The sequence below is a fragment of the Sphaeramia orbicularis genome, chromosome 4 (genome assembly GCF_902148855.1).
Source record: "Sphaeramia orbicularis chromosome 4, fSphaOr1.1, whole genome shotgun sequence".
NCBI classification, from domain to species: domain Eukaryota; kingdom Metazoa; phylum Chordata; class Actinopteri; order Kurtiformes; family Apogonidae; genus Sphaeramia; species Sphaeramia orbicularis.
Window position 1 is genome coordinate 25,732,179 of NC_043960.1, and position 15,066 is coordinate 25,747,244.

The following is a 15,066-nucleotide window of genomic DNA, read 5'->3' on the forward strand; positions in this document are numbered from 1 at the left end:
TTATCAAGGACATTTTATTCCTAATGTGAATTTTCAAAGGGCTTCTTGTTTATGGCAACTAAGTGAAGGTTCATCTTTTTGTATTATTGAGATTAATGGAATTTTAGCACACTGTCAGAGTTTTCAAACAGCATTTAATTTAAATATCAAGAAAAGCCGTTCTAAGATTTCAGTCCTATAGGCTGTCGGGTTGCACTTGATGCTTTTAGTATTCCTTTTGTACCAGACACTCATGTTGGATTAAATTCCTTAAAAGCATCAGCAGCATTTTGATGTATTTTTAATGTATCGTACCTGTGTTGTACTGTACATATTCAAGATAATATATGCAGAACTGTCTTTGCAGGAGCGGATTTAAGCTGTGCGCATATTTCAGATGCGCTTTGGTATTTGGTTAAAAACTGTCAAAATGTTTGTCTTTAGAGTATACTGGGATATTACGCACTGAGCATATATGTTTGATTACAGGAAAAGAAACATTTTACTCCAGCGATCTTATTATATAAATCATCAGTTTCATATGAAGCTTGTGATGTCTTTCAGGTTGACAGAGTCCTTTGTAAGATGTAGCATAAATTGTAGTGAGAAGTGATCTAGCAGCAGCTGCAGTAGTTGAGTCATTATTCACCGAGCATAGAGTTAAAGTTAAGCAATACATATATCACTTAGCATCATTTTATCAGTGAAGGAAACTCAGTTTATTATATGGTTTTTCCATTCGTCGGTTCATTCTCTGTTCATGCCTACTGCATTTAAACACTTTTTTTTATCTGTCAATTTTACATCCGACTGACGTGAAACTTGGCAGGTAGTCGTTATAAGTGAGATACTGCAAATGCAAGGACAGCAGAAATATGGTTGAATTTGTTATGTTTGTCTAAGTCAGATGTGGGCATTGTACGGCCCGATAGCTGACCCTGACCTGAGGTGCATGAGGTCACTGGCAAATTAAAAGTCAATGCAAATGTATATCATCGTAACAGATACAACCAATACAACGGCACTGCTTTTATTTTGTAGGATCTGCTAAATTAACGTTTTTCGCACGTACTTTCCGTATTTAGTATAAGGCTTATGCACTGATTGTTTTGTTTGTCAGTTTCAGCCCATGAAGATGTCAGCTAACTCCAAAAGAAGAAAGACTGATTCAGAATGCAGAGTTGTTAAGTATTTCCTCACTGAAGTCAGAGGTAAAGGAAAAGGAACTGAGATATGCAAACAAACAAAGCTGGATGCATTTATGGTTTTTTTTATGTAAAGTTAATGTGGAGCTGGTTTTGCACATTTTCAAAAATGTTTTTGTGAATATTCATTAAATAGTTGTATCCTGTGCTCCACATTTTCATTATCATTGCTTCATTTACTGTTTTTATAGAGATACATATAGAGCAGAGCTGTAAGTGTATTTTTCCGGCCCTTAACAGCTGTCAAAGTTTCTAATGTGGCCCCATAAGAAAATTAAATGCCCACCCCTGGTATAAGTGATGTTTTTAATGACAAATTTTACAGTATTCAAATCAGTTATCCAATGGATTTTGCAATCCAAGACTATTTCAATTAATTTACGTGGATTAACTTATGGACTTCCTGCTATCTTGAGTTACAATTTTTAGTCCAATGGCCCGAAAGGCCCGATGGACTATTGGTATCAGTTGGCGTCCGTCCGTTGTCTATAAACCATTTTTCAAAAATCTTCTTCTCTGAAACCATCAGTCACAATGACACGATATTTGTTGTGGTACATCTTTGGGGTAAGGTCTAATTAGTGGGGTTTTTTTGGACTTCCTGCTATCTTGAGTTACAAATTTTAGCCCAATGGCCAGAAAGACCAGATGGACTATTGGCATCAGTTAGCGTTACTCCGCCGTCCATCTGTAAACAATATTTCAAGAATCTTCCTATCCGAAACTGTCAGTCACAGTCACATGACTTGATATTTGTTGTGGAACCTCTTTGGGGTAACGTCTACCAAGTTTGTTCAAAGAATTGGGAAATATTGATTTTTGAATTTTTTTTATGAATTTCTGAAATTTAAAAAATCCTAATTGGTTTATAATGCAACACATTTCCTATATGTTCCAATAACTTGAAAACAGTTGAAGATATTGATATAATTATTATTGGCAATAGATAGGAAGTCATATGAGTTTTCATTTGGTGCCAAGACCTTTGACCTTTGAGTGACCTTGAAAGGTCAAATCCAAGGTCATTCATGTTCAGATTTCTAGAAACTTCTTCTCCAAAACCATCAGCCAGAGGTTCCTTGGGGCAAGGTCTACAAAGTACGTTCAAAGAATTGAGAAATATTGTTTTTTTGACTTTTTTTTTTTGTTTGTTTTAATGAATTTTTGAACATTTTAAAATCCCCATTGGTTTATAATTCAAAAAATAGTTGAAGATATTGACATAATTACTATTGGCAACAGATTGGAAGTCATATATGGGCTTTCATTTGATGCCATGACCATTGACCTTGATCGACCTTGAAAGATCAAATGAATGTCAATTAATGTCTTTAAATATGCCATTGGACTACAGGGCCCCTGGTCCTATTTTCAAGGTTTGTATCTGAACATGGTATAGTTAAGTTTTACATGAAATCTCATTATTTCATCATAAAAGTAATAATCCTGAAAAAAAAAAGACTTTGATTACATCTCAACATGTCCAATGAAGCTGTAGTAATGTAATAAACTTCTGTGGGAATTTCTGATAAATAATTATAATTAAAAAAAATATTCAACTGGTGAGGTATTTTTGAGTATATATTAATAGAATTTATCTGTATATTTGCAGGACACACCTTCTCAGAGACTAAGCATTTTGCAAAACGAATGAATGCATTTGCAGGATAATTGTTGCGACAGGTTTCTAACGTACTTATTCCTAAAAGTGTCAGGCTCGTCCTCCCCCTTGCTGCGAGTGCCTTGCTCCCAGTTTCTGCTTCTTTGGATGCTGAGGTTTAAGTCAAACCAATGAGATTATTCCTGCCTCCGGAGCAGCTTCATGTCTCAAAAAAATGGTGCAGAATGTAAATTACAATGTGCTGTGCAAGCAAAATTTAAAATCAGGCTATTGACAGACGCTACATGAGCCGACTAGAATGTAACAGAGCATTTATTGGCTGTTTTGACTCGAAAAATGCATTTATACGGAGTGTGCAGACGATCACTTAATGTCACTTGCAGTCACCCGAATGTTGGTTTGCTTTATTTTTTATCAACTATTTTATGTTGCCAACCACTCCAAATGTTCTATTACTACAGTTCTGCTAGTTTGGTAGCTTGAGATTCAGTTTCTAAATCCAACCACCACTGCAGGTGGGTGACCAGAAAGTTAGCTTCACATAGTGGTGTGTGGTAAATTAGCTCCGACTTTGCACTGTGGGAGAGGAGCCCATGCCAGGGGAGATAACAACCCACACATCTTCAGCAGCCATGGCTGAGACTCTCACTGTAGCTGGTTTTGTCCAGTATTTTTGTGTTGCTTTATTGGTTTGACGCTCAAAACTTTAACAGGTCTAAATGTTAGTATAAGTGCAAGCCAGTTAGCCTTTAGAACACGATCTGATTTTTATTTCTTAAACGAGACAAAGAAAAAAAACATGCAAAAATGTGTTAAGAGCTAACTACAGGGTTAATAGTTATTTGATCTGCTGGTGGGATGCAACATAGAAAAGGAAAGAAAAAGGTAAAAGGAAACAGCAAATCCAAGCAGAGAATCTATGTTACAGTATTAATATCAAAGAAAGGTGGTAGACATGTAAACTTTACACATCAAGCTGAAAACGACAAAACACATCCAGCCCAAAAAGAGAGTTTACGAGTAAAGAGCAAAAAGAAAATGTCCATCACTTTCAAAAAAAGGACAAGAAATGTAAGAAAATCAAAGAAGATAAAAATTGGAGGAGAAAGGGTAAGTCTGGTTTCCCTTGTCATGCAAATCAGTTTGGCATCGGGGGGGAAAAAATACCTTCGTCATCCGTGCGGTCACTATCACTTAAATCATCAGTGTGTTTCTTTGTAAGGGGACCTATAAGGACCAAGAAGGAGAAGATGGAGGAAAACAGGGTGATCAAGAACACACACAGCTTTCAAAAGATGCTCTCAAAAGATAAGAAAATATCAATATTTAATGTTTCTAGAGCCCCTTTTTTTGTGAAAAATCTGACAAGGAGACAGGGTAAACAGTACCACATGTCCACTTCATATCATTACAGTAGGAATTTACTGTATATGAGTTCATTAAGAAAGCAAGAAAAGAGGGACTTTTAAAAAAAAAAAAAGAGCTAAAAAATATTAGTTCTCTGCAGAAAATGAAGACTTAACTAGAGGATAAACCTCTTAGGATCAAAAGACATAAAGCTCTTTGAAACAGTGGATACAGTTACATCAATTATACATATCACAGGCATATTACTTTAACACTGGCAATGATCACTGTGGCAGAGAAAAAGGCAGAAGCTGTAGAAAGAAAAGCAAGGTTTTTTAAAAGCACTCAACAGAAGAAGCCTGTGACGATCTCCCGCTGTTGCATTTTTATAAATGTGTGTGTGTGTTTGTGTACTCAGTGTTATGTATGGATTTGACTTCAGGGGCGCTGCTGTGTGTCTATATCAGGAAACCATATGTGCAACAAGAAGAGAATGGAAGATGCAGTAGAAAAAGTGAATCTGCATGGTTAACGCATATTTTTTTAGTCTATCTTCCCTTTTATAATTTTGTTAGTACAAAAACTCTCAATCTCTCTCAATCTTCCCTAAAAAAACAACAATCCACATCTATTTTTGAAGGTGCTAACCCTCTAAATGTCTGCAAGATTACAGTTTAGCCATGCATGAACCAATGTCATTCTATGTTGTACTAATATATGCATTTTGACCTTATAGTGTATCTGTTATGAAGGAAAAACCGAACATAAAAGTGGAGCAAAAAGTTGAATTACATTTCAGTTAGTCTTAGGATCTTAGGAAAAGGATAGATATGAAAAGGTTCAAAGTACCACTGGCATTTCTGCTGGTGACTTTGTGTGTAAATAAAGGCGATGCTGGCCAGGGGATGATCTTTAAAAGAAGGTAATCGGTTCAATTAGTTTCAAACCAAACTGCAAATTATGATTTTTATTTATTCATCCCAAACCACGACATTTTCCTAAACCTAACAAAAACTTTTTTTTTTTTTATATATATATACATATATATATATATATACATGTATCGACACACCTCTGTAAGACGACATGTCTGACTGTCAGTTTGTATTAACTTTTAGTGCTAATGAATTCCAATTATTTAATTCATGTTTTTGTTTAATATCTTCCATAGCATTTTAAATGTGCAAATTTCATGATGTGATGGCTCTTTGAATCATTATATCAGTGTTGGTGTGAGGATGTGTTGGAAATTCATGCAAAAGAAAGATCTTGAGAGCTTCAATGCACAAATACCCAAAGTTTAAATGTATATAATTTGTCAAGTAGTTTGACAGGGGGAGTGGTCACTGGCTTCTTCAACAAAATCAGAAAATTATCACTTTAATATGTGTTGATTTGTAGAGAGAAAAACAACTGCATGCTGGTTTAAATCACATAGTATGTATACAGGTGTAAACCCACAATTTCACACACATACAAAGGCAGCAAAGCATGCAGTTTTGAAGTTGGGTGCATGACTCATAGACGTATAAAACAGCATATATGCAATGATTAAAGATATCACACACACACACACACACGCGCGCACACACACACAGCACATACATAAAGCAATGGCATCTCCAACACACAATGCCATCAAACTTCAGAATAGAGCTTCACTCCAGTCAATTCTATCTACATTCATTAGCCTGCAATTTTAGGAAAATCCAGTCCAGCTCTACTTTATGAACTGAAATCATAGTCATTTTCTTCAATGATGCAGGTTAAAAAGAACATATTGTAAATAAGGGTAAAGTGGAACAATGGCTCTCGTCCAAAAGAACACAAAAATCTAACTGTGATTGCAATGAAGATGACGGATATAAATAAAAACTTCCTCCACTATACGCGAATCCAATCGGTTTATTTTGAAGCCAACCTTTTCCTCTCTAGTGACTTTAAAGAGCGAGCCCACTCCCTGCATATCACTCTGTCCTACAGCGGTCTCCCGGCTCTCTTTTGTGAATTTGACAAGCAATTTGATAAGCAAGAGCTGACTTGTGCTTTCTATGTGCTGAATAAGCAGCAAGACACAGGATCCTCTTCTTTAGAAAAAAAAAAAAAAAAAGGGGGAAACATCGAAGAAACAGCATATGGTATCTGGAAACGTGTTACCTGTTTATTGAGAATACTGTGAGGAAGAGATCACTGTCAAAGATATGGGGAGATTCATGTTAGCCCTTTAGCATATCCTGTGGTAAAAGATGAAGCTACCTATGCTGATATTGAAATATAAACCACAACAGAAATAAAGGAGCAAGTCGTATTTGATAATAACCTCTTAAAACTTTATTTTATACAAGTATTTAACCTAACACGACAAAACATAATGGGAATTTCTTTTTTTTCTTCAGTAAGATGCCCAATATTCATCATCATCATTTTTAATCATTTTTAAACTTACTACATAACATAAACACCTATGAACATAATATATTTGAAAAATACAAGGAAAATATGTTTTGTGTGGCAGGGCACCTTTAAGAAATGTCAGGTTATTCACATTTTTTGACAAAGGATAGTTTGTTATTTTACTACTTTGCACTAAAAGAACCAGTTTTGGAGTAATCATTATTTATAAGTCATTATACTGTTTACTGATCTTGTCCACTTGAGATCTAATTGGGGTTATTTATTTATTTATTTATTTATTTATTTAAATATGTTAGGTCCATAGGTGTTTGTGTAGTGAGGATGTTTTTTTAGACCAGGGGTGTCTAACTCATTTTAATTCAGGGGCCAATGGCCATATAGCCCAATTAGATCTCAAGTGGAAAAGACCAGTAAACAGTATAATGACCTATAAATGATGATAACTCCAAATTTAGTTCTTTTACTGCAATATAGTAAAATTACAAACTATCCTTTCTCAAAAAATGTGAATAACCTGACATTTCTTAAAGGTGCCCTGCCACACAAAACCGTTTTTACTTGTGTAAAAACATTAAAAAATATTTATTTATTTATTTATTTTTATTATTATTATTATTATTATTATTTTATATATATATGTTAGGTCCATAGGTGTTTGTGTTATGTAGTAAATTTGAAAATGAACCACGACCTCCTCTGGTGTTTTTAAAGATGTTGTCGACCAGAGGAGGTAGCAGTTCATTTTCAAATTCACTACATAACACAAACACCTAAGGACCTAACATATTTAAAAAAAAACAAACAAACAAACATAGAAATAAAAACGGTTATGTGTGGCAGGGCACCTTTAAGAAATGTCAGGTTATTCACATTTTTTGACAAAGGATAGTTTGTAATTTTACTATTTTGCAGTAAAAGAACCAAATAATTAGTTATCAGGTCATTATACTGTTTACTTGTCTTGTCCACTTGAGATTTAATTGTTAGCTGTATGTCCAATGGCCCCTGAACTAAAATGAGCAAGACACCCCTGGTCTAAAAAAAACATCTTTAAAAACACCAGAGTAGGTCGCGGTTCATTTTCAAATTCACTACATAACACAAACACCTATGGACCTAACATATAAAAAAAAAAAAAAAAAAAAAAAAAAAAAATACAAGTAAAAACGATTTTGTGTGGCAGGGCACCTTTAAAGAAATGTCAGGTTATTCGCATTTTTTGAGAAAGGATAGTTTGTAATTTTACTATTTTGCACTAAAAGAACCAAATTTGGAGTAATCATTATTCATAGGTCATTATACTGTTTACTTGTCTTGTCTACTTGAGATCTAACTGGGCTGTATGTTTAACGGCCTCTGAACTAAAATGAGTTAGACACCCCTGGTCTAAAAATACATCTTTAAAAACACTAGAGGAGGTCGCGGTTCATTTTCAAATTCACTACATAACACAAACACCTATGGTCCTAACATATTAAAAAAAAAAAAAAAAAAAAAAATACAAGTAAAAACGATTTTGTGTGGCAGGGCACCTTTAAAGAAATGTAATTTTACTATTTCGCGCTAAAAGAACCAATTTTTGAGTAATCATTATTTACAGGTCATTATACTGTTTACTGGTGTTGTCCACTTAAGATTTAAACTGGGCTGTATGTCCAACGGCCCCTGAACTAAAATGAGTTAGACACCCCTGGTCTAAAACAACATCTTTAACAACACATCTATGTATCAGTTGAAGGCAGAATGTATCCCTACTATCATTCATGCATGCACATCTTTACAAAACTATACAAGCTATCTCATTATTGAAAGTTTGAGCCGACAGACGAGTCGAAAACCTGTAGGATCGGATGTGATTGGCTGCTGGGTGTAAGTGCACATGCTGCTGTTACGGAGCCATGTTGTTTGACTGAGGGTTAGTGGGGATCACAACTGACATGACAGCTGCATGACAGGTCTTATCGCACACACAAATACAGACACACACAACGCTCGCAGTTACCTGAATCCACACACACACACACAGAGAGAGAGAAAGAGACATCACACACCAATCAGGTGTCAATTCTAAACTGCCCAGTGACAAGCAGGCCGTGACACTGACCCGTACAACCCCGACTGTCACAGCCGCCATATGCGAGTATGTGTCGGTATGCGGATGTGCTCTGCTCACGGTGAGGTCTCAGCTGGCATCAGCGCCGATCAGTGATTAGGAACTTGGAACTTTTCATCTCTTTCTGTCAGACTCACTATCACTACTACTATTATCTGTAGTTTTTTTTTTTTTTTTTTTTTTTTTTTTCTGCCTTTCATTCCGGCATCATATTAAATCTTTTCCTATGTCTGTGTCCCTCATGTCATCCTTTTTGATTTTCCCATTGATTTGACATGCACTTCTGAATTCTACATACATATTCTGGAGGCATTTCCTTTATTCTCTTTCTTCTTCTACTATGAAAATACATTTATTCTAAGCACGATCACTAACACCCAAGACCTCAGCATACTGGCCTTGTTATTGCTCTGTACAGTATGAACAACAAGGTCAGTAGGGGAGGAAAAATCTGTGAAAATCTTTCATAAACAGATAAAAGCCCAATCCCAATTCACCCCTTAGCCCAGGGGTGTCAAACATGTGGCCCGGGGGCCAAATCTGGCCCGCCGAAGGGTCTAATCTGGCCCGCGGGATGAATTTGTGAAATGCAAAAATTACACTGAAGATATTAACAATCAGTTGTGTCAAAATCATTTTAATTTAGTTTCCACATACAGACACATACAGTCCAATTAGATTTCAAGTGGGTCAGAACCAGTAAAATATTATCATAATAACCTATAAATAATGAAAACCCCAAATTTTCTCTGTTTTTTTGATGTAAAAAAAGTAAAATTACATGAAAATGTTTACACTACCAAACTATACTTTTACAAAAAAAATGTGAATAACCTTAACAAATGGAAATGTCTTAAGAAAAGTAAATGCAATTTTACCAATATTCTGCATGTTACTAAATGTTTTGAGCGATTGTAATGTACATGTGTAAATGATAAACTGATAAACAGAGGCACAATATTGTTAAAATTGCACTTGTTTTTCTTAAGACAATTCAAGTTGTTCGTGTTATTCAGATTTTTAAGGAAACTTTGTAAATGTAAACCTGATCATAATATAGTTTGACTTTTTTCACTGTTATTATTTTACTGGTCCGGCCCACTGGAGATCAACTTGGGGCGAATGTGGCCCCTGAACTAAAATGAGTTTGACACCCCTGCCTTAGCCCTACCTCTTGGCCCTTACACTTGACACTACCCCTTGAAACGGAGCTGCAAGGGGTAGGGGTTGAAACATTCTCCAGTGAAATGGGACAACCCTTCGTAACATGTTACGTTATCAGCAGTCATCGATGCCGCTATTAACAGATGCAAACCTTTGTTTCTGAAAGTATTCACCATGCCGTCAGCAGCTGTAACCGTCTCCGTTCCATGGGCTTTGGTCGTCTTTTTACAGCTATCAACTATAAACCACAGAAATGCGATCTATAACACACTGAAACGTCATTAAACGGTGGATCAAATGATTAAGTTGTTTATGAAGAAAATACGTACATTTGTGTGTTTCTTTCATCACATTGCAGCACTTTTCTGCTGTGTTTACCTCCATCTTGCTAACAATTCGAACAGAATTATGGGAAATTTCTCCAACCCCTCCGTTTGTAGTGTGGTCCTGGAAAATCTGCATTTGAAGGGTTATACAGACTTCCATCTTAACCCTTCCCCTCTGTCTAAGTGAAAATTGGGACAACTCTACCCCTTCATGTGTTCGCACAAAACGGAGGGGTAGGTGTAAGGGGGAGGGGCCAAAGGGTGAATTGGGATTCAGCCAAAGTGTATCTGGCAATTTAGGATATGCAAATATAGAAGATTTCAATGGCCAGAAAAAAAGTTGTCATTTTGCATGTCTAATATTTTTATTTTTAAGCCAAAAGTATGTTTCATAATGGCATTTTTGGATATTTGTAAATCTATATGTTGCAGTATTGTAACTGTCCATGGTGCTTTTCAGCCTTAAATGGGTCAAAGGAATGATACCTGTCCTTGTTTTAATACAGAAAAAGTCTACAGATATGATATAAAAGTTGAACCACAGTCTTTTCCTATCTGTAAACACGGAACTCTTTTCGCCTAAACCTAAAAAGTTACAGAGTTCAGACACTATTTCCAGTTTTTGGTGGTAAAGTTCAGGATTTTACACACCTACCATCCTCCGCTCCCGCTCACCAAAGGAAATCGTCAATGGAAAGCAGTTAAGTCTGCATGTAAAGTAGCTAGATGTTGTTAGATTACATCATGTGCTAATTTGCATATTCATAGTCACTTATACACATCTGAAACTCTGTATTTACCGTGAAGATATGAAATAGTTGACGAGTTGAAGTAGATATTATTTATTCACAGCAAAAGCAAAAGATGACAGTTTCCTCTGCAAACAAACAGTACGTAAAAGATCATTAGTTACATCGGTTCACAGATAATTCACTGCTTATTGGTTGACTAAACCACCTCCTGTACCTCTGCCTCTGCACAGAAAAGTATAACAATGTTCAGAGCCAGAGAGGCATTCACTTACAGTCTTTAACAACCCATTCCCTCTGTAGACACTATATCAGTCTTAGATAATAATATCACACTGATATCTCTAATTTGGCATGATACTACAGGAATAAAAACAAAAGTATGAGTATATTCATGTTCTCTTACTAGATGCATCTAAATTCCCTTAAATAACTTCAGAGAAGTTAAATTCAGCCCTCAGTGTCACTGGGTTTAACTCTAAATGCAAGAAAATCCCTTCATCTTTAATGATATTTATCCGCTTTTGTGGCAACTTTCAAATTAACCTTTCATAAGTGACTTATAACCATTTATCTGAATATTATCATTCTGATAAATGGTCAATATCAATATTATTATATAACTTCATTTTTCAGAATAATATGTTATTAACTGAGCATAAAATCAAGCACCATCAACTACTGTCATTTATCGAATTACATGAGTTTTATTGGTGAATCAGTGTTGCAGAACATGATGGTGTTTCCCTGTTCGCTAAGTGTTGATTCAAAGCTGATGCTATTGAGAGGCTAAAAAACTGCATTTATTTTAGTTAGTGCAGTCAAAGGATTACAATATTTAATCAGATTAATCACAGGGTTGCTGTGGATTAATTTCGATTAATCGGAATTAAATATCATTCCTTTTTAATCTACAGGGGTTGGACAAAATAATGGAAACACCTTCACCTCAAGATGATAATGCCCCAATCCATACAGCTAGAATTGCTAAAGAATGGCATGAGGAACATTCTAATGAAGTTGAGCATCTCGTATGGCCGGCACAGTCCCCAGACCTCAACATTATTGAGCATTTATGGTCAGTTTTAGAGATTCAAGTAAGACGTCGATTTCCACCGCCATCGTCTCTAAAAGAGTTGGAGGGTATTCTAACTGAAGAATGGCTTAAAATTCCTTTGGAAACAATTCACAAGTTGTATGAATCAATACCTTGGAGAATTGAGGCCGTAATTGCCGCAAAAGGCGGACCTACACCATATTAAATTATATTTTGTTGATTTTTTAAGGTGTTTCCATTATTTTGTCCAACCCCTGTATATTATTTGCGTTTCATTTTGCATGAGCAAACGGACTCAAGAAAGAAGGGAATATATATGCACTTAACGAGTTTGTCGCAAGTTGGGCGACGCGTTAGCTGAAGTGCTAGCAAAACCCTGACTAATGTATGCTTCGCGTTAATGTGGTATTTTAAGATGGAAGTGCTTCAGTGAAAAGAAAACTCCTTCCTGCAGAGTGTATATAATACTTTATGGCAGTCAACGGTTCAGTCTTGGTTTTTTTCTTGTCCTTATATTTCCATCCAGAGGGCTGACGTGCTGTTTAGTGTCTTCCATCTTTATGGGTTGGTTCTGCTGCCTGTCACTACCAGATCAACTGCTCATTTGTTCATTTTGCAACGCTAACTCCATTTGGACAAACTGCCCTAAATGTGCTGACAGAGACATTCAGAGTCATTCTGCACTGCAGATGGGTTAATCGCGTTTAAAAATTTTAATCAGATTAATCATAATGATAGATTAATCCACGTTAACGCATTCATTTTGACAGCCCTGATTTTAATGTATTGTTAGGATTTGTGGTTCAAAAGTTAGAATTTTAGATCAGTTGATGCTTTTGGTTGCTGGTGGCTGTTTAGCTCTTTAAGGGTTAACTTGTGACATTACATATCACTTATTTTCTTCTTCCAGTTCTGGTTTATATATGTTTTAGTCAGCACGCACAAGTTATTTTCTAGGTTCTGATGATAATGTAAAGTTTGAACATCACTGTTTCAGGACGACCTCATTTGCTAATGATGACCATCCATCATCACTAACAAATACATGGACCTTGAGTTGAAAATGTCTTGTCAGCTGCAGTTTCAAGTGTAATGAGTCAATTTCCAAAGTCAACATTGTCCTTTGTCACAGTACTGTGCATAGTGTACATTTGATTTTCACAGTGGTTTGTTGTCTGCGCTCATATATTCCTCTCTCCTCTATCAGCATTGATTAGAGACTGATGAAGAGGACTTTTACGCTTCTTGACACTCTGCAACAATCCATGACTCAAAAAGCCAGTCAGTGAGTAAGGATAACACACACACAAAAACACACACATACTTTCTATCTCTCACCCCTCAGGCTTTCCCCTTCTCCTGGATGAGGTAATTATTGTGAGGAGAGTCCATGCATCGATCGCAAATTCAGCACAAGAACTATCCATACATACATATTGCTCTCTGTATGCATCACTCAAGGTCTGCACAGGCACAGAAACACAGTGCCTTAATCAATCACCAATGCACATTAAAAAAAAGGGGGTTCTAACAGAGTGCACGGCTCAATGAGCCAAATAGGTAATCTACTACTGACCTTGGAAAAAATCCCTACAGGCTGTAAACTATAAATACAGAATCCATTCCCCAAGGTAAAACTGGGAGTCTAATGCACTTCAGCAAACCATCTGATGAGGGGAATTAACAGAGCCTGTGAGTAGAGCCCTGCAAGCACTGGAACGGTTACAACTGTTACAACTGAACCCACAGCTAAAGATAGATAGATACATCAGAATATTCTAGAGCAGGGTTCCTCAACCTTTTTGAACTGAGCTCCACTAAAAGGCATCATAATCATAAGCCTACTGGTGCCCCCATCCCCCCACCCCCACCCCCTCATGCCTAAAATTTGTGGGATGGGGAGGGTGCAAATGTACAAGTAGCGCGACGGACCTATATGTGGAAGACGTGCTGGGTTATTGATCTCTGTAGATAAAGCTGTGAGAAAGTGAAACTGAAACTCCCCTTACCTTATCATTGACTACCTGCTGCCCCCCGAAAACAAATTTACGACCGAGGGGGGGCAATACCTTACCACCAACAACCCCGTTCACAGACCTCGATACATAACTCTACTAGTAACGCAATGGACCTGTATGTGGAGGACGTGTAGATAAAGCTGTGAGAAAGTGAAAGTGAACTCACCTCACCTTATCATTGACTATCTGTTGGCCCCCCCTGAAAACGGACAATATGCCCCCCACTCTTGGACCTCAATCTGATACGTGAGTGATTTATAATGTTGCAATGTAAAACAGTAGTCGCTAATGTACGCATGACGATGTCACTCACAACCCCCCCCCCCCCGCCCCCCAGTGTGCTCACGCCCCCCCTGGAAGTGTCTACGCCCCCTGGTTGAGAACCAGAGGTATGTAAGAGAGGTGTAAACGGTCAACTCTATAACTTGCACTTGTTTTTTGTAATGTGCTTGTAAATGTTATTTTTACTCTTCATTGCCAAATGTGTCTGTTACATGTGTTTTAACTGTGTAATCTTGTAACTCTGTGTTGTATTTGCTGCTGCCTATCTTGGCCAGGACTCCCTTATAAAAGAGGATCTTAATCTCAATGTGATTTTTTTCCTGGTTAAATGAAGAGACACCCCCCATCATTTCATACTTTGGGGACATATAGTGAAATATATCAGATATCATCAAACTTATCACCCATTTTTTCTTACTTGTTCTTATCCCACCTGGTCACTTCTTGATACTTCAGTCAAAGGCCCCACGGCATTCGTTTTCATCACCATGCGAAACTAGTAGTCTCATTACTCCCTCTAGTGGCCACACTAGAGGGAGTTGTCGGACCGTGCACATGAGTAAATTCGGCCCAATTCACCTGGAATGAACTACAAAAAGACCTGAAACTTAAGGATCTGGTTTCGTTGGACACTTTTAAGAGGATGCTGTATGACTTAGAGAGGGAGACATCTGGCTCCAGATGTTTTATCTGACGCACTTTGTCTACATTCCATGAGCACTTTTTGCAAAGTTGACTTTGGAAGGTTTGACTTGTCTATGTGCTTTTTACGTATTCGTTTTATGTATGG

General features: G+C 36.8%; 1 protein-coding gene across 1 annotated transcript in view; it reads right to left on the reverse strand.

Annotated features, from left to right (window-relative positions):
• Positions 1-15,066, reverse strand: part of nlgn1 (neuroligin 1) — a 935,889-nt gene that overhangs the window by 562,690 nt on the left and 358,133 nt on the right. Inside the window, exon 3 of the mRNA XM_030132665.1 lies at positions 3,973-4,032. Within this exon, the coding sequence (XP_029988525.1) occupies positions 3,973-4,032 (60 nt within the window). The remainder of the gene's footprint in view (positions 1-3,972; positions 4,033-15,066) is intronic.